The 18,396-nt window shown below is 56.6% G+C and overlaps 2 protein-coding genes across 21 annotated transcripts in view; both read right to left on the reverse strand.

The window, feature by feature from the left end:
* Positions 1 to 2,003, reverse strand: part of CACNA1G (calcium voltage-gated channel subunit alpha1 G) — a 62,294-nt gene extending 60,291 nt beyond the window's left edge. For 8 of the 19 annotated variants that reach the window (XM_043904164.1, XM_043904161.1, XM_043904163.1 and 5 more), the window contains exon 1: positions 1,004 to 1,999. In XM_043904164.1, coding sequence (XP_043760099.1) covers positions 1,004 to 1,245 — 242 coding nt within the window. In that variant the 5' untranslated portion in view covers positions 1,246 to 1,999. Of the gene's footprint in view, positions 1 to 1,003 lie in introns of all 19 variants that reach the window. The other 11 variants (XM_043904175.1, XM_043904172.1, XM_043904174.1 and 8 more) reach the window with 4 other exon arrangements.
* Positions 2,004 to 7,469: 5,466 nt separating this feature from the next.
* SPATA20 (spermatogenesis associated 20) lies at positions 7,470 to 15,552 on the reverse strand. 2 transcript variants are annotated; one of them, XM_043904177.1, is made up of 17 exons: positions 15,431 to 15,545; positions 14,614 to 14,731; positions 14,286 to 14,465; positions 14,120 to 14,184; positions 13,782 to 13,936; positions 13,560 to 13,703; positions 13,254 to 13,455; positions 12,755 to 12,885; positions 12,545 to 12,649; positions 12,248 to 12,322; positions 11,941 to 12,150; positions 11,666 to 11,858; positions 11,177 to 11,345; positions 10,685 to 10,896; positions 9,068 to 9,267; positions 8,000 to 8,080; positions 7,470 to 7,831 (listed from the first exon to the last, which is right to left on the reverse strand). In XM_043904177.1, the coding sequence occupies exons 2-17, from the start codon at positions 14,688 to 14,690 to the stop codon at positions 7,661 to 7,663; spliced, it is 2,370 nt and encodes a 789-aa protein (XP_043760112.1). In that variant the 5' UTR covers positions 14,691 to 14,731; positions 15,431 to 15,545; the 3' UTR covers positions 7,470 to 7,660. The 2 variants fall into 2 exon arrangements, with proteins under 2 accessions (XP_043760112.1, XP_043760111.1); XM_043904176.1 differs by lacking the exon at positions 14,614 to 14,731 and having other exon boundaries at positions 15,431 to 15,552.
* Between the last annotated feature and the right edge of the window lie 2,844 nt (positions 15,553 to 18,396).

Here is an 18,396-nt window from a genome sequence, read left to right on the forward strand (position 1 = left end):
CCCTACTGCTTTCTCGGAAGGCTGTGGTCTCCCATAACTGCTCTGCAGTCGGGCAGGAGTGCTCCTATAGAAAAGGGATGGGTAACTTGGACCTGCTTAATCCCATCCCCCACTTGCCAAAGCTCTTGCCACAGTCTTTCCCTCCACAAGAAAAAATCTAGCACAAAACTCCCCAAGCCAACCTTAAGCACCCCGCATTGACTAAAGAACTGGGGAGAAGGGAGGCACTCAGAGCCCTGGGTTCTGGCTGAAAGGGTCTTTACTCCGACTCTGGGGGCAGATAGCTCTCCGCCACCACATCTTGTTCTCATTCTGCGCCCCTGACATCAGCCGCCGCCGGAATCTCCTTGTTGTGCCTCCAACCCGCGGGGTGGGGGTTGGCGGGGGTTAGGACCTGGTCCCCACCCCCCATCATCTCCCTCAGGGTCAGTGAAAACGTCAGTCTCAAGGACCAGGTCGGGGCGGGGGTGGGGTGGGGTGGAGGAATTAGACCCTAGAATCCACTGCAAACTTTGGAACTGGGGCAGGAGGAAAACCCAGGAGATTGCGGTACCCCCTCCCCCGTACCCGCAGCTTCCTCCCCACCCCACCCCCCAAACTCGGAAACCAAACCCAGCTCGCTAACTGGCGGCGGGCGGAATAGAGCTCCCGGGCTCCCGAAGCTTCCCACATCTGGAGGATGACGACCCTCCCTTGCCCACATCTGGAGAGCATCCAGCTGCCAACCAATGGGGGCACGTCGCCTCTCTTTTCCTGGCCTGGATCCCAACCCATCAAGGAGAACTGAGGTGTGTGTACCGAGGTGGGGCTCGCCTGGGGTATCAGCCAAACCTGCTCCCGTCTCCGCTCCCACTCTAACACCCCCTCCCCTCCCTAGCAGCCCCCCTCTCATCTGCCCATCTTCCAAGCTCACTTCTCCGACTCACCTGGCTTTTGGTTCCCTCAGGCGGTGGCCCGCCCCCCTGCGGACCCCCCAGCCCGGCCGTCGTGCCCCGAAGGATATGGGTTACAGACCGTGCGGAGACACCAGCTCCGCGGGCGGCTGTCCTGGCTCAAGTAGAAGAAAACCACCGGGGCCAGTGCAGGGTACGGCAGCCCCTCCGCCTCGGAGTCCGCGCTGCCGGGGTCCTTCTCCGCTGGCCCCGGCCCCGGCCGGTCCCTGGCCCCCGACAGGTCGTTGAGCCGCATGAAGCTCCGGGGCTGTCCTGACTCCTCGGCGCCCGCTCCATCCTCCTCCTCGTCCATCCTCTGGCCAGCCGGGGCCCCGGGAGGTTTTGAGAGGGACTAGCGGCGCCCCTCAGAAAAGGTGTCCTCACGCAAGCGGGGGGCCCCGGCGGGGGCGCATCTGGGGGGCTCTAGGGCGCAGGCTGAGCCCCCGGGAGGGCCAGTTCAGCCCAGATCCCCCTGCCCGCAGGGGCATGCTGCCCGCCGGGCGCCGGGTCGAAGGGAAGCCCCGCCTGGCGCGAGTCCCGCTTCCCCAGTGCTTTTAGGGCCCCCCGGGCCAGCCGGCCGGCTTCCCCTCACTTTGTTCTGGCTTCTTCGCTTCGCGCCCAGGCTCCGGTCGCCAGATTCGGCGCTACCTTCGGCGAAGCGGCCCCAAGAGGGAGAGAGAGAAGAGGGCTGGAGGCGGGGGTCCGAGGAGGGGCGCCCCCTCTTCTCGCGGCGCAGCTGGAGCAGGATCTAAGGGGTCAGCATCGTCCCGGCTCCGCGCCAGCGGCGGCGGGGGAGGGGAGGAGGAATCTCTTTGGGGGTGGGTTTGGAGGGGGTGGGGGGCGGCTCCTTCCTCCTCCCGGCGGCCGGCTCCCGGTCCAGGAGGGGCGGGGAGGTGACGAGGGGCCGTCCCAGGCGGGGGTGGAGGCGGAGATGCCGCCGCCGCAGCCGCCGCGGTGGCTGCTGCTGCCGTAGCTGTCGCCGGCGCCACTGCCTCCTCCTCCGGCCGAGACGCGGAGAGAGCAAGCGAAAGCGGCGGCGAGGAGCCGGGCTCACACCACAGCTGGATCCCTCACTCCAACTTCAAGCCTCGGCCCCGCCTCTCCCCAGCCAGCCTCGCAGCCAATGACCGCGCGCCGCCGGCCCCGAGCCGCACGTCCATTGGCCGGTCGGCGTGGCAGTGAGGGCGGGGGTGCCGGGGAGAGAGCCACAGCTGGAATCCGGTTCCCACCCCAAAGCCCGGGACCGCCCCTCTCCCCTCCTCTTGCCCCTGGTGTTAGCTCCCGAAGACCGGAGCCAATTAGACAGCTACCCAGACAGAACCCACTTTCCTATTGGCCGCTAAGGGCTCTGGGACTCTTCTGGAGGGAGCCCCAGGGACTCAAAAGTATTTGGAGTGGGGTCCTGGGATATCGCCACGGGCCCCGGGGCATCTTTTGTCCAAGACCCCAGAATTGGACCGCAAATGGAGGGCGGGGCTCAGCTCTGGGAGGGCCTGGTGCAGAAGGAAGCGGACGGCCCGGAGTGAGGGGTGTGACCAGGGTCCTAGAGCAAAACCTGGGTTAATCTTTCATCCTGGAATTGAGCCTGGGAGCAGGACTGAGGAAGGGGCGAGCGGAGCGGGAAGTCCGGGGGATAGGACTTCAGGCTGGGGGGGCGCTAGTCTTAGGGAAACGGGCGGAGCCAAGGAAAGGTTGAAGCAGGCAGGGTCTGGGCGTGGTCTCTACCAACCTCTTGGGCTTGTTGGTCCTCCTCCCAGGTCCACTTTTGCTACTTTGACCCTTATCTCCTAACCCTAACCTGCTGACCTTGATCTCATGTTGACACTCCTGAGCTTCCGGAGAGGGCTTCGTGCTTGAACACATGGCCCCATGCAGGTCACAATGGACCCAGAGCCCAGATCTCTAAGAGCAACTGCAGAGAAAGGGGATTTTCCTGCCAAGGGACTTGCAGGGGTCTCCAGTGTGTGAGAGGCGGTGGAAGCATAGAACTGGGCTTTGCCGACTCTTAACCTGCAATTTCACGAAGCCTGCATTCAGTGCCTCAGTTTCTCCTTCCCGAGTTCCAGTATGCCTGTCTGCAGGAAAGCAGATTGGCAGGGCTACTCTCCTGGCGCATTTCCACCTTACCCCGAGCAGGTCCTCGAGGGTTTGCTGCTACTCACGCCCACGCACACGGGCGCAGACCCCGGCCCTCACCCCGCCTCTCCCTCCTGAATCCTCCGGCTTTGTCGGCCCCAGGTCCCTCTCTCCCGCAGCACTACCCCTAAAGGCGGTGTGTACCCTGGAGCGGAGCTCTGGAGTGAAGTGGGGCGGAGAGGGCATCCAGGATTAAGACGTCGGGAAGCGCTTTCCCACCTCTGCTGGAGGTAGACACTGCGCAACCAAGCAGATCAGTTAGTTCTCTGGAGACTTCAGGGCCGCTTACATGCCACCGCCGAGAGGCAGAGGAATGGACTGGATGACCTTCCTAAACCCGCCATCCCCCCACTCTCACCCCGACTCCCTGGCGTTTTTCGCTCTCCCAAGGCTGCGTCACCCACGCCTCCTGCCGAGTTGGGTGGGTGTCTCAGCTCCCTCCCGAGTGGGTTTCAGGGAATGCAGTGGGGAGGGCAGAGCGGTTGCTGCCTCCCAGGTTGCCCTTTCGCCGAATCTGGCACCTAGTTGTGCAAATGAGGCCGGGCTTTTTGCATTTCATGCTAATGAGCAGATCCCTGAAGAAGTGCCTTTCTCTCCTGGCGGGAGTCTCTGCTCTCATTCCAGCTTGCGCCCAGCGCCAGTCTTGAACTCTCAGCGGTCTTCTGGGAGAGGGGACTATTTATTACAGTATGCCCTCAGAGTCTGGCACCTTTTTCCCTCTGGGCAGTCAGCAGTCCGCCGAGGTGGCTTGCCCTTCCCAGACAAGATCAGGGAAAGAGGCCCTACTCTAATCACCCCCCACCCTTAACAAAGAAAATGACGCCAGAAAGACTTGCCTAGTCCAATGGTCAGGTTTCCTGAGGGTCAGCAGACCGCGCACCTTTATCCAGCACCCAGACCATCCTCTAACCCCTATCTCTGGGTTGAACTTTGTTCTAGAACATACCCATAAAGGGGGGCAGATAACATGCACCATCAGGGCAAATCATCCCTGAGCTTGGGGCCACCTAAGGCATCCAGACTCCTCTGCAGGACACCAGGGGACTCTGACATCCTTATCAGAGATGCTCACTGTTGGTCTGAGTGCAGGAGGTAAGGAGGGAGGCAGGACCCACAAAGAAGGCAAAGGAAGCCATGAAATCATCTTTAACTCCAAAGCCTCAGCTCTGACATTACCTCCTCAGGGTGGCCTTCTTTCAGCAAGTATTTAGTAAGTATTATAGTACCTACTAAGTGCCAAAGTGCTGAGGACACAGTACTGGGTCAGGCCAGAGTCTGTAATCTCAGAGGACTTGGCCCAGCCTGGGTTTATGTCTCTATTTATGGCAATGAAATGGTTGTATTCCCCTCTAGGCTCTATGTTCCTTGAAGGTAGGGGCTATGTCCATTTTGCTCATCATTTTGGTGACACATAGTAAGTAGGTGCCTAATAAATCTGTTAGATGAATAAATAACCTCAGGCAGACAAGGGGAATGGGAGGGATAAGAAATTCCTTTCTCTGGGTCTCAGCTGGTCTGTGTCTAAAACCTCTGATTTTAGAGGAGAACCCCCATATAGACCCTGCTCCACCAGCCCTTTCAGCCCACTCCCATTTACACCTCCCCCAAGTCTGGATGGCTCCCTCAGAACTGAGAGAATCTTCTCATTGGTGACGCTCTCTGCTCAGCAATGAAACACTGTCCTATTTAGTCACCTCACAGCCTTGGGAGTTGGTGGCTGGGTGGGTGCTGGGAACTGGGTGGTATTTTTCAGATAAGGAAACTGAGGCTCCAGGAAATGATGGAATTATTTAAGTGACTGCCCAAACTACAAGGCCCTGTCTCCAATGGCCCTGGCCCACAGCTCCTCCAGTAGACAGTCCTACTGGCAGAACAAGGAGTATACTCAAGAGGGACCAGAAAAGGGAAAGAGAGGCTGAAGACTTAAAACCCCACATTTGAGCAAGACTTATGCTCAGTTGTGCCCTCTTTAGAAAATGCAAGCATTCCTAAGAGAACTAACACTTTAAGGCCCTAACTCTCCTCAGAACTCATTTACCAACTCCCATTGTCAGGTGTGGGCTTCCTAATCACTCGGTTTGTAAAGAACCCACCTGCAACGCAGGAGACCCTGGTTCGATTCCTGGGTCACGAAGATCCGCTGGAGAAGGGATAGGCTACCCACTCCAGGATTCTTGGGCTTCCCATGTGGCTCAGCTGGTAAAGAATCTGCCCGCAATGCGGAAGACCTGGGTTTGATCCCTGGTTTGGGAAGATCCCCTGAAGAAGGGAAAGGCTACCTACTCCAGTATTCTGGCCTGGAGAATTCCACGAATGGGGTCACAAAGAGTCAGACACAACTGACTTTCACTTTCACTTTTATTGTCAGGTGCATGCCTGATATCAGGGCAAGGAAAAGAGGTGAGATGAGAAAGAAGACTGGACAAAGGGGCACTGTTTTTGGTGGCGAGTTGCTCAGGTGTGTCCAACTCTTTGGGGACCCTATGGATTGTAGCCTGCCAGGCTTCTCTGTCCGTGGGATTTCCCAGGCAAGAATACTGGAGTGGGTTGCCATTTCCTTCTCCAGGGGATCTTCCCAATCCAGGGGTCAAACCTGAGTCTCCTGCATTGCAGGCGGATTCTCTGCTGCCTATCCACCACAGAACTCTGGATGGAGGGGCAGAAAACACCAAATGACTCTCCTTTATAGCTAGACTTCCTGGGGGAAGAGGAAGCCTTAGTAGTCTTTATTGTATGCCAAAGACCCCAGAAAGAATGAGATGTGTTGGATGCTTTCAGGCCAGTTTTCTTACCCTCTCTGGGTCTTGAACAACTATTCGTATGAAGCAGAAGATACCTACCTTGCCATCTCATTCATGAGGGTCAGCGGGACAACTGAGTTAAGAGGGCTTTGCAAACTGCCTAGACATTTTCAAAGCCAGGGCTGGGGCTGAAAAAAAAGGCCACCTGTGCTTTACCATACTCCACCCCTCCCTCCTTGGGCTTCCCTTGTAGCTCAGTTGGTAAAGAATCTGCCTATAATGCAGGAGACCCGGGTTCGATTCCTGGGTTGGGAAGATCCCTTGGAGAAGGAAATGGCAACCTACTCCAGTATTCTTGCCTGGAGAATCCCATGGACTGTAGCCTGCCAGGCTTCTCTGTCCATGGGGGTCGCAACAGTCGGTCATGACTTAGCGACTAAACCACCACCCTCCCTCCTCATTGCACCCCAGACCAGGTTCTGCTTGTCCAGACTTCCTGGCCAGGGTGAACAGGCTTCAGCCAGAAAGGGCTAGCTGACCTTGTTGGCTGGAGCCCTAATCCTCTCCAGATCGGCCGGTGGCAAGCCACCGGCCCATCTGCCCATACCCAGGTCCCAGTGACCATTTGTGGCTGTGATTAACAGTGTGCAAGGGGTGGTGATGGTCCTGAGCAGAACTTGAAGTGATTTACTTCAGTCTCCCAGCCCCTTCCAGCTCCACTCCTCCCCTCTGCTGACATCCCCACAAGCAGTGGCCCCATTCAGATCTTATGTCTAGCAGCCTCTCCTGGCTCTCTGTACTGCTTGGCTCTGGGGCTACAAGGGTACCTAGGCTCATCAGACCCCCAAAGGGCTCAGGGTTGAGGTGCAGCCCCATTACTCTGTACTTGCCCTTCCCAAAATGCTTCTAGTCCCTTCTCCCTGGAGGAAAACTAGATGGGGTTTCCAGGACCTGTGAAGGTGTTGGTGCCAAGGATGAATCTTGTGAACATCTTCCAGCACTGAGGGAACAGAAGGAGATCACAGGCAGGGAGAGGTTGTCCCTGCAGCAGGAAGTACTCAGGTTTGGAGAAGGACTTCCAACCCAACAGATGCTCCAAGTGAAAGAAAACTCTTTCCCTGGACTGACATATATGAAATCAGGGGGATGGACAATACAACTTCCTGTGGGAAGGCTGGGAGCTGGATAGATACCCCAAAAGAAATGTCTGTGGTCCTGATAATAGCAGCTCCTATAATGGACCAGAAAATATGCAAATTCCATGAAAAATAAAAGCTCAAAAAAAAATAAATAAAATAAAAGCTCATATGAAGCATCCCACTTCCCCAGCTTAAAATTGGAGGAAACAACGGGAAGAGAGGCAGTGTGCCCTTTCTTAACCCTGTCTGAGGGCAAGGACTGGTCTTTCTCCTCTTGTGTGCAAGTCCACACCCCACCCTTATCCCTGGTGACCATTACCAGTCCCCTGACCTCAGCTTCACTCAGGTTGCAATGACCATGGAGGGGGGCAGAGTCAGTCTGGTGACCTTTGAAGGTAAAAGAGTAATCCAAGAATGCAGGGGGGTCATCTAGGGGCTCCCAGAAAAAGGGACCCTGGGCTGCTCGTTCCCATGCTTGAGCCCGAGGCCCCTCTCTCATAAGCAAGGCTGAGGCCCAGAGGTTACCGCGGGACGCTGTTAGGTTTATTCCAGGGTGAGTGGGTGCTCAGGGGGGAGCAGCAAGGATGGCCGAGGTCACCTGTTGACATGGTGCCCGGGGGTGGCCAAAGGTTCTGAAGGGCCCTGCAGGGCCTGAGTCTCTGGTTGGTTGGGAAGCTCCACCTTCTGCCCCAGCCCAAGGTAGGGGAAGCAGTCACTGATGGAGCAGTTTCCGTAGTTCGCAGGGCTCAGTGATGGGCATCGAGCAGGCCTGATTCTCACACACATAGGCAGTGGCCCGGTCTTCGAGCCGCCGAAGGGTATTCAGGAAGGGCAGCTGGCGGGACAGGAAGCTCGAGGGGTCCCCATCAGCCAGAATCAGCACCTGGGAGAGCGGCAGAGAGAGTCACCTGGGGCCACCCAGACACCAGCAGGACCCATTGGTGGGTTTCTTCCCCAAGCCTTCAGAGGAGCCAGAGATACCAGGGAGCTGAGGAAGTGAGGGGTCCCGGGCAGGGGAGGCTGAGAGTGGGGCTGGGCTCAGAGACCAAACCTTGTTAGGGATGTAGATGGAGTGGACACACTGCAACAGAGCCTTGGTATCCTTGGCCTGGGGGTCTCCACAGATCACAATCTAGCCAGAACAGAAAGGTAACTCCAGTGACTGATGCAAAGAGGCTGGATCCAGACCTAACAGGCCCTCCCCATCCCCCTGCCACCCATCCTATATGCCTAAGAAGAAATGGGGACTCAGCATCCCCCAGATCAGCTGCCAGGAGGCTGCATCAGATTCACTGCTCAGCAGGTGAGAACATGTACACATACACACACACACACAAATGAGAATACACTAAGTGGCAGGGTCATATGTAGCGATAGAGATACACGGGGACATGCACACACAGAGACACCAGCACACACACATAAGACGTGATACACGGGAAGACACACAGAAACACAGAGAGCCACACACAGGGAGACACAGAGTCATCACATATACACAGAGCAGATGCCCACAGGGAGGCAGACACCAGACACACATACACACATAAACACACACACACACAGAGGCACAGATATACAGGCAAACATACAAATATAGGCAGGCAAACCTAAACATGGGGCATACACATACAACCAGGCAATCATGTACTGGTGATCACTCACCCCAGCACGCACCGAAAGGCAGGCACACGGTCACACACCTCCAGAGTTATGCAAATCCAGATGCACACACAGAGCAATCACACACATAGGGACATACAGCCAGAGGCATATACCTGCACACACTGCACTGCTGACCCAACTACACCGACACACAGAGGCACACAGACACACATTTCAGCAACCACAGAGATCCACATTTAACCCTCTCCTCTGAGAACCCTACTCATAGGAACTCACAAAGGCACCTGCTCATGATGGAGACCTGCCTCAGACACATACAGACTCTCCTGCCTGAAAAAAGCAGCCTTACAGACATTCCCTCGGAGACACACACGCACACAGGGCTACACATTCATGGACCTGAGCTCTGGGGACAGCCCCAGAAACTCCACTCCATGCCTCCACTGCAACCCCAGCTTCCCTTCCACCCTGGGTCCCAGCCCAAGGGCCCCACCTGCTTGAGGGTCTGCTGGTGGGCTGAGAGGGCACGGACCATCTCAGGCAATGCCACGGGGACACGGCGCATGCGCTCGGAGAAGGCGGTCAATAGGCACACACACTTGTCCATCCAGTCCTTGTGGCCCGTGAAACCATGCAGCCGAAGCAGGTTGTGGGCCGACACGGAGTTGGCACTGGGCTCTGCGCCATCCTGGTCTGCAGGGGACAGGGAGGGAGGGTCACTGGGTCCCAGGACCCTGGTCCAGGACGGTTGCCAGGATGGCAGGGGGATGGGGTGGAGTCCCTGCCCACTGGCTCCTGTCCCAGGTCTGAGAATGAATGCCAGGCCCAGCTGTAACTGGCCCTTTGCACCCTTACATGCTTCCTCAACTCCACCTGCCCAGACTGAGTTGTTGCTCCCCAGGGTCCTGCATCTCCCAACTGAAACCTCCACCCAGCCACCAACTGCCCCTCCTTCCGACTTCCCCACCTCCCACTTCTAATCCACTGTGAATCTGCAGGGTCTGTGACCAGAAGAGATCCAACCTGACCACTTCTCCCATCTTATACTTCTGCCTTGTCTGGACCTTTGCCATCACTTGCCTGGACTGAGCACCACTAACGGCTTCCTACCTAGCCTCCCTGTTTCCCCATCCCTCCTCTACCATCAGTCAGAATGATACTCTGAGATCTAAACCAGAGCAGATTACAACCAACTCGAAACTCACCAGAGCCTTCTACTCCTTGCCACATTTGTAAGACCCTGCAGGGATCCAGCCCCCTGGGCATCCTCCGCTCATGCTGGCCTCTGCCCCTCTGCCCTCTAGGACACAAGCTGCCCATTCAGAGCCTCTCGGGGGCTGTTCCCTCCACCTGAAATCCTTCTCCTGCTCCTGCAGGACCACATGGCTCTATCTTGCCCTCCAGTCCTTGGTTAAATGACACCTGTACAGGTTTAATTTGACTTCCCTGCTGAGTTGGGCCCTACCATTGTTCTGTCAGGGCCCTTTCAGTCATTCAGTTAACATTTACTGAGCGCCTAATTACATACCAGACATGCAGGAGATTCTGGGTTTACAGCAGTGACAACATCCTGACCCCATGACACTTAAATCTGGGTGCCGTTAACAGACTAGATGCATCAGGTGATGCTAAATGCCACTGAGAAAAGTCAGGAACAGGGTACACAGTGGGCAGCTCCTACTTCTCCATGGCACTCACAATTTTAACTGTGCATTTGTGTGTGCGATTTTGCTTTAAACAGTACTGTCTGTGCATTGTCTCCCTTACTACCTAGGAAGCCTTATGAGAGTAGGGATGAAGTTGGCCTTGTTTAGTCTATCTAGGCATGTCAGTTACTGTCACTAAGCATGCTCACAGAATTGCTACATTAATCTTCATGTCAACCATGTAAGGAAATGCCACCATTAGCTCCATTTTGCATATTAAGAATCTGAGGCTCTGAAATGTAGAGACCAATTCAAAGTCACTCAGTGCTAAAGATGTAAGCCCAAGAGGGCCTGGGCTCTGCCCTTGCCAGCTCTTCACCACCACACTGCACTTACTCCTCCCCCAGGAAAAACCAAGCCCAGTTGGGTCCAGTACCCCAGGCCAGCTCCACACCCTCACTGACCGTCCTTCAGACGCAGCGGCAGGCCAGCCCCCAGCTCAGCCTCACTGCAGAAGTAGCCGCCGCCCCGGGAGTCCCAGAAGAGCCTGTCCTGCGTGTCCTGCAGCCGCAGAGCCCACTCGAGCCATGCACTCTCCTGTGAGGCCTCGTACAAGTCCAGCAGGCCCCTCACCACGAAAGCGTAGTCCTCCAGGAAGCCCCAGCAGGGCGGGTTGCTAGGGGGACAGGCATTGGGGAGGGGACAGGCCAGGAAGAAAGGCACTTTCACAGAAGAGGCCCTTTTCACATGCTTTTATTTAACCCTCAAAATCTAGCTCTTGAGTAGGTCCTGTTAGCCCATTTGTCAGATGAGCAAACGGTCTCAAGGAGGGTAAGAGCTCAGAGTAGGCAGAAAGCAGAACCAGGACTAGCACCTACCCAGAGGGGAGGAGAGGGGCAGAGAGAGGCCTGGGATGCCTAGGGAGGCAAGCCTTCCCAGGCTGCCCGGTACCCTACCTGTGTTCCACAGTCCCACCAGCGCCTGCATAGCAGGTCCGCATTAGGCGGCCACTGGCCACGTCAAACATGTGCCGCTTCAGGAACTTGGCACAATTGATGGCATAGTTGATCACCCTCTCCTGGCCCAGAACAGCCCCAGTCACAGCAAAGCCAGACACCATCAGTCCTGGAGGTAGGAGACACAGGTGGTTGTGACCCCGGCCGGGGACCTCCCGGTATGTCCATCCCAACCCACCAAGCTCTGACATCTCCCTGGAGCAACAGGGCAAGTGCATAAGAGTTTAAGCTCCAGAGCCAGGCAGGGCTGGGCTCCTGTCTCTGTGTGACCTTGGTTGGATTACTGTAGGCTTCAATTCACTTATTTGTAAATTAAGGACAATAAACCTGACAAAGAAAAAATTAATATTAAGCAGGTGCCTGACATACATAAGGCCCTTGTGAAGGGGAATTCGATATACGGATCAGGCCTCAGACACACCACCTCACCGTTCCAGGCAGCCAGCATCTTGCTGTCCAAGTGCGGCTTCGGCCGATGTTTCCGGGCCTGGAAGAGCTTCTCGAGACCTGAATTGAGTAAGGTTCGTACGGCCTCCACGTCCAGGCCAAAGCGGGCGGCAGTCAGCTCCAGCGAATACCGGACGGTCAGCACGTTCTGGCCCTGCAGCTCCCCCTTGGGGTCCTGAGAAAGACAGCTCTTGTCCGAGGGAGTCCACTGGCGTGCGTGGTTTCAAGACCCCTCCTGTGATCTCAGCAGTCCTCACCTGACTGGGGCCGATGTTGCCAGCCTCCGTGAGCCCATAGTGCTTCATGAGGAGCTGGCCTGAGGTCAGAGGCTCGGTGGCCCCCGGCACAGGCTCAGAGAGGAGTTGCTGGACCTCCTTGACAGTCCACACATAGAAGGCGCCCTCTTTGGGCCGCATGCCCCGCTCCGGGGGGGAGTCTGCGTCCTCTGCACTATAGAAGCCTCCAGACTGTAGGGAGGGGAGAGTTGGCTGGCCCCTCCCTTCAGGGCAGTGGAGGCCCCGAGCCCTCCCGCAGCCAGGCCCGCCTGCCTCAATGGACACACACCCGGTGACTCAGGTTCCGAGCAACGTACTGCAGGATACCTTTGGCCACTTCGGAGTAGAACTCGTCACCAGAGATCTGAGTGGGGAGGAAGGAGGCTGTAAGCAGAGGTCTCTAGGTACGAGGTGGGCAGTAAGTGTTCTCCCAGGGGGGCAGGGAGAGAGGCTGGGTAGTGAACATGAGACTGAATTAGGGGTGAAGCTAAGGGGGAGCCACAGGTCACCAGGAAGGCCCTGGAAGGGGCAGCCAAGAGCAGGTGGACAGGCTGGGTGTCCGCTCAGGGCTGGGGTCAGGGGTCACCTGGAAGGCTTGTGAATAGGCCACCGTGAGCTGTGCCTGGTCATATAGCATCTTCTCAAAGTGGGGGACGTGCCACTGGCGGTCCGTGGAGTAGCGGTGGAAGCCCTGTGCCAGGACAAACATGGCGCTGGAGGCTGACCCCAGCCACTGCCCCCACCCCGCTGCCGCCAGCCGCCCTCTCCAAGGAATGCCTGGGCCCCCCCCCCCCACCTGCCCCACGTGGTCTCGGATACCCCCGTTGGCCATCATCTTCAGGGTATGCAAGGCCATCTGCTGGGCCCGAGAACCGTCCTGGGTTAGCCGGTGGCTGAGCCAGTAGGAGAACAGAAAACTCAGGATCACTGCGGACACCAAGAACATGCAGGTTAGAGAACAGGAAGGGCAGGGGGCCGAGATCTGGGTGATCAGGACTCTGGCCAGGCTAGGGTTAGGGGTTCACTCAACAGGCACTCTCTCTGGATAGGCTAGGTCAACCCACAGGACAGGTGGTAATCACCAAGGTCAGCATCAGAGAGAGTCCCTGCTAAGAGCAAAAGTCAGAGCTTCACTAGACAGCTACTGATAGGCAGGATGGGGTTAGGCGGTCACTGGCCAGACAGGAGAGTGGGAAGTTAATAACCAAGGCAGGAGTCAGAAGAGGTTACTGACAAGGGTAGGCTTTGGAAGGCCAGGCCAGGGCTGGAGTGGGCACGGGGCAGGGGGCATCGACCTGGTGTGGGGAACTTGGGGGCCTCGGCAAAGCCACCATACTCCTCATCATAGCCCTCATCCAGTTGCTGGAAGCAGCGGCTGTTCATGGTGGCAGCGGAAGGCGGCAGCTGGCGGTCACCCATACTGATCGCTGACCGAGCCAGCAGAGCGGTAGTGACCCGCTGACTGTTTTCTAGCAGGGTACTCTTGTTCTGTTTCCACTGTGGGAGGCAGGGGGCAGACCTGGAGGTCAGCATGGGGTGAGGACCCCTTGTTTCCCTCACCCTTGACCCCCGGCCCCCTCTATCCCCCAGGGCATACCCACCTGGTCCCGTATCCTCAACAACACCGTGCGGAAGCCAACTCGGGTCAAGCCATCCTCAGGGGGAAAGTAGGTGCCCCCCACAAAGGGCTGTAGGTTGGGAGTCAACCACACACTCATGGGCCAGCCCCCGCCACTGCTGGTGGCCTGGCAGAGAGAGGGCAAGGGTGAGGGGAGCAGCCTCACGTACACGGGCAGCCACCCATCCAAGGGAAGGCCACTCACCTGCACAAAGGTCATATACACCTTGTCCACGTCAGGCCGCTCCTCCCGGTCCACCTTCACGCTGACAAAGTCCTCACTGAGCAGGCGGCCAATCTCCTCGTTCTGGAAGGACTCCTCTTCCATCATGTGGCACCAGTGGCAAGTGGAGTATCCCACTGGAATGGGGCCACGGGGACCAGGGAGGACCAGTGACTGGTCAGAGAAGGGCAGCCATAGGGCTCCAGCTGGGCCTACGATGCCCTAGCATCTAGTTTCCTGGAAGGCCCCAGGCCCAAAGGACCCATCCCCTATCTACCACCACTCCCCTGCGCCCATCCCAGGAATGGTGGATGCAGTACCTGAAAGAAAAATTGGCTTGTTTTCTTTCTTGGCCTTGTCGAAGGCTTCCTGTCCCCAGGGGTACCTAAGGCCAGTAGAGTGGGGCATCACTCACTAGCTCAGGAGGGGGGCAGTAGGAAGATTGAGGGTCTAGCTGCCCCAGGAGGGCATCAGGAGAGGACTCACCAGTCCACAGGGTTGTAGGCATGTTGCAGGAGGTACGGTGACTTCTCATTGATCAGGCGGTTGGGGACCTTCTGGGGCGTGGACTGAGGGCAGTTAGTCCGGCTCCCCTTCGCTCCAGCAGGCATAGGCACCGAACTACTGACCGTCACACTTCGGTCCTTGTCCCGGGAGGAGCTACCCCTGGTGTGGGCAGGTGGGTCAGGCAGGTCAGACCAGGAGTTTCCACTGCTTCCACCTACACCCAGCCCAGAGGCCCACCTGACCATCCCCCGACCCCCCACGCCCCGTGGTACCTCTCCCGGAACCCCCTGCTCCCAGCCCAACCCACCTTTCTGAACCACGGGGGAGACCGTGGGCTTTGTGCTCCCCCTTGTGTTTTTGGGGGGGTGAAGAAAGGTGGCTCATTGGGGGCTCCCTGCCAGGTTAGTCTCCCCCAGCCTCTCGACCTGGTGGTGGGAACGATGATGACTGTGAGGTCAGGGCGAGTCACAATGGGTGGAATGGTCTTTCAGGCTCCATTCTCTCCCCCTCACCGGGCCCCACCCAGGGTGACTGGGCTGGAGGTATCTCTGGCATGCCTGCCTGGGTATATGATCTGGGCAGGAAGGCTGCTGGCTGCTGTGTGTAGGACTGGGCCAGGTGAGGGGCAAGGAGAAGAAATTCATTTGGCAACAGGGACTCCCTCACTCAATATCCATCCAGTGGGCACTTCTGGGGGGCCAGGTCCTGTGCCAGATCCCCATTACCCTCAGAGAATCAGTAACTGGCTCTGATCTCAGGGAGCTCCGCCTGGGAGGGGCAGGCCTAAGTAATGACAAGCCCTTGCAGCATCAAGGGCTGTGACAGGCCAGCCCAGAGTGCTGTTGGACAAGGACCCTTGGCCCAGCATTGGGGTTCAAGGAAGGCTTCCTGGAGATGGTGTCAGAACAGAGTTCCTGCTGCAAGCGAGCCCTGCAGCTGGAGGGGAGGGAGAGAGGAGAGGATTACCGTCTGAGCCCGGTCGCAGGAGCTGGCCCTAGTCTGGGGGGAAGGCAGGCATGGGGTGGGGAGGTGACCGGGCAGGCACAGGGGACCAGCGCCAGGACAACTGACCCCGGGGCTCCGCAGGCGCCGGGTGCTGAAGCGTGCCCCTCGCCCGCCCGTACCTGTAGCTCAGGGCGAGGACTGGCCCGGCCCCGGGCAGCAGGAAGCCGCGGCACCGTAAGGTCCGCGCGCCCAGCATGGCTGCTGGTGGCGGTCGGCCCGGACGCTGCGGACAGGAAGGGAGGGCGGGAGGGAAGCGGCGACCGGCAGGCCCAGGCACCGAACCGGCCGGGGGAGTGTCTTCGCTGATACGGCGGGCAGCAGGCTGGTCTCTGAGCGCCGCTCGGCGGCCGATCACGGGACTGCAGACCGTATACTTGGGGCTTGGGAGGACACAGGTCTGTGCAAAAAACTGGGTGGACTTGATAGGACGGAAATCAGGGCCTGAGGGGCGGTAACCCTCTTACGGAGAATATGGAGGCTGTGAGGATGCCAGGGCCGTGGAAAGCCAGAGCCTCCGGTCATTTTTTCCAACCCTTGCCCGTTTTACAAATGAGAAATGAGGTGAGAGGCAAAGGCGTGGCTTTTCCACGCCATCCAAACTGGGAGCTTCGTCTTTGCTCTGCCCCCTCACCTGAAGGTCCTGCTCAAACCCCACCCCCTCAGGAAGCCTCTGAATAATAATAATGAACCAACTTTCAGGTGCTATCAGGTATTTTACGAGTCTCATTTGCAACCCTTCAGTTCAGTTCAGTCGCTCAGTCGTGTCCGACTCTTTGCAACCCCATGAATCGCAGCACACCAGGCCTCCTTGTCCATCACCAACTCCCAGAGTTTACCCAAACTCATGTCCATCTAGTTGGTGATGCCATCCAGCTATCTCATCCTCTGTCGTCCCCTTTTCCTCCTGCCCCCAATCCCTCCCAGCATCAGGGTCTTTTCAAATGAGTCAGCTCTTCACATCAGGTGGCCAAAGTATGGAGTTTCAGCTTCAGCATCAGTCCTTCCAATGAACACCCAGGACTGATCTCCTTTAGGATGGACTGGTTGGATCTCCTTGCAGTCCAAGGGACTCTCAAGAGTCTTCTCCAACACCACAGTTCAAAAGCATCAATTCTTCGGTGCTCAGCTTTCTTCACAGTACAACTCTCACATCCATACATGACCACTGGAAAAACCATGGCCTCGACTAGACGGACCTTTGTTGGCAATGTAATGTCTCTGCTTGTTAATATGCTATCTAGGTTGGTCATAACTTTCCTTCCAAGGAGTAAGCGTCTTTTAATTTCATGGCTTCAATCACCATCTGCAGTGATTTTGGAGCCCCAAAAAATAAAGTCTGACACTGTTTCCCCATCTATTTGCCATGAAGTGATGGGACCAGATGCCATGATCTTAGTTTTCTGAATGTTGAGCTTTAAGCCAACTTTTTGATGAAAAAGCCTTTCACTTTCATCAAGAGGCTTTTTAGTTCCTCTTCACTTTCTGCCATAAGGGTGGTGTCATCTGCATATCTGAGGTTATTGATATTTCTCCCGGCAATCTTGATTCCAGCTTGTGCTTCTTCCAGCCCAGTGTTTCTCATGATGTACTCTGCATGTAAGTTAAACAAGCAGGGTGACAATATACAGCCTTGATGCACTCCTTTTCCTATTTGGAACCAGTATGTTGTTCCATGTCCAGTTCTAACTTGCTTCCTGACCTGCATATAGGTTACCTTAGTCAACATTTATTGAGTGCCCATGAGACACTCTGCTAGGTACAACGGTGGGCAGAGAGAGACCAGGCCATCCCATCCTTGTGTTACTCACAGTCTGATAAGGGAGGCAAAAACTAATCCAACAGCCATACAGATTAATGTACAACCACCCACTGTGAGACGTGCCATGACTAGGTACCACAAGGAAACTTGTCTGGTGGGAGAGAGGAGGGGGAAGGCCTTCCTAAGGAAATCACATTTGTGTAGCAGCTTTCGAAGAACAAGAGGATGCAATCTGGAAAGGACCTGGGGGAAGTGCTGGGGAAGCAGGAGGAACAGATGTGCAAAGGCCCTGTGGTACAGCAGTGAGTCAGGGTGGAGGTGCCGCAGAAGCACAGCTGTAGGACAGACAGCACAGGGAAGAGAGGCGCAGATGAGGTGGTGACGTTGAGAAGGAGGAGGGCAGGGGCCAGGTTTTGAACTGTGAGCAGGAGTTTGGTTACTGATGAAAGCAGAAGGAAGCTGTGGAAGGGCTTTAGTCAAGGGAGTGACCTTGCATTTTGGAAAGGTCCCTCCAGCTTTCTGGTGGTGAATGGACTGTAAAGAGGCAAGAATGGAAGCAGAAGGGCTCAAAGGCCATAGCAGGACCCAGGAGAGAGCTCTGGGAGGTCTGCACTAGGCAGAGGCGGAGATGGAGAGAAGGTGGTAGATTTGAGGTCAGCAGAAAAGGAAACATCATCAGGATTGTCTATGGGGGGGGTGGGTGTCAAAAGTGAAGTGCAGAATGGGGCTGGTACTGAGAAGGGGGACACGGAGAGGCTCAAGCGGTCCTGTTTGGATGTGTTGGTTTGAGATGACCATGAGATGCATGTGTGAAGATGACAGGCTCAGGAATGCAGAGGAGGGGTTGGTGGGAGGGAGGAAGCAGAGTGGGTGTTCAGTGCAGAGACAGTGTGGGCACAGAAGAGATCACCCAGGTGACTCTCAGCCCGAGAGACTCGGGCTCATACTTGGCCTTGACAAACTCAGAAGTGGACCTGTGAAAGACACAGAGAGTCATGGGAAAACCAGGAGAGGGTGTTGTCTCAAAGGCAAAGGGACAGAGGTGTAGGGAGGGAGAGTCAGACTTCAGAGAAGCCGACTGGGCCGGGACAGAAAAAGGTCCAGTAGCTTCAGCAACATGGAGGCCATTGGTGGACATAGCAGATGTGTTCCAGGAAGTGAGGCTGACAGTAGAAGCTGATTGGAGCGGGCTGAGGAGGGAGGAGAAAGAAGACATAGAGATGATGAGCACTTGATGTGAGGGGAATGATGGAAAGACACTCTCAAGATGGATGAGGTTAATTATGACAAATATCATGGGGAAGGTTAAGATCAGAGAACAGGAAG

This window comes from Cervus elaphus, chromosome 5 (genome assembly GCF_910594005.1).
Source record: "Cervus elaphus chromosome 5, mCerEla1.1, whole genome shotgun sequence".
In the NCBI taxonomy this organism is placed as follows: domain Eukaryota; kingdom Metazoa; phylum Chordata; class Mammalia; order Artiodactyla; family Cervidae; genus Cervus; species Cervus elaphus.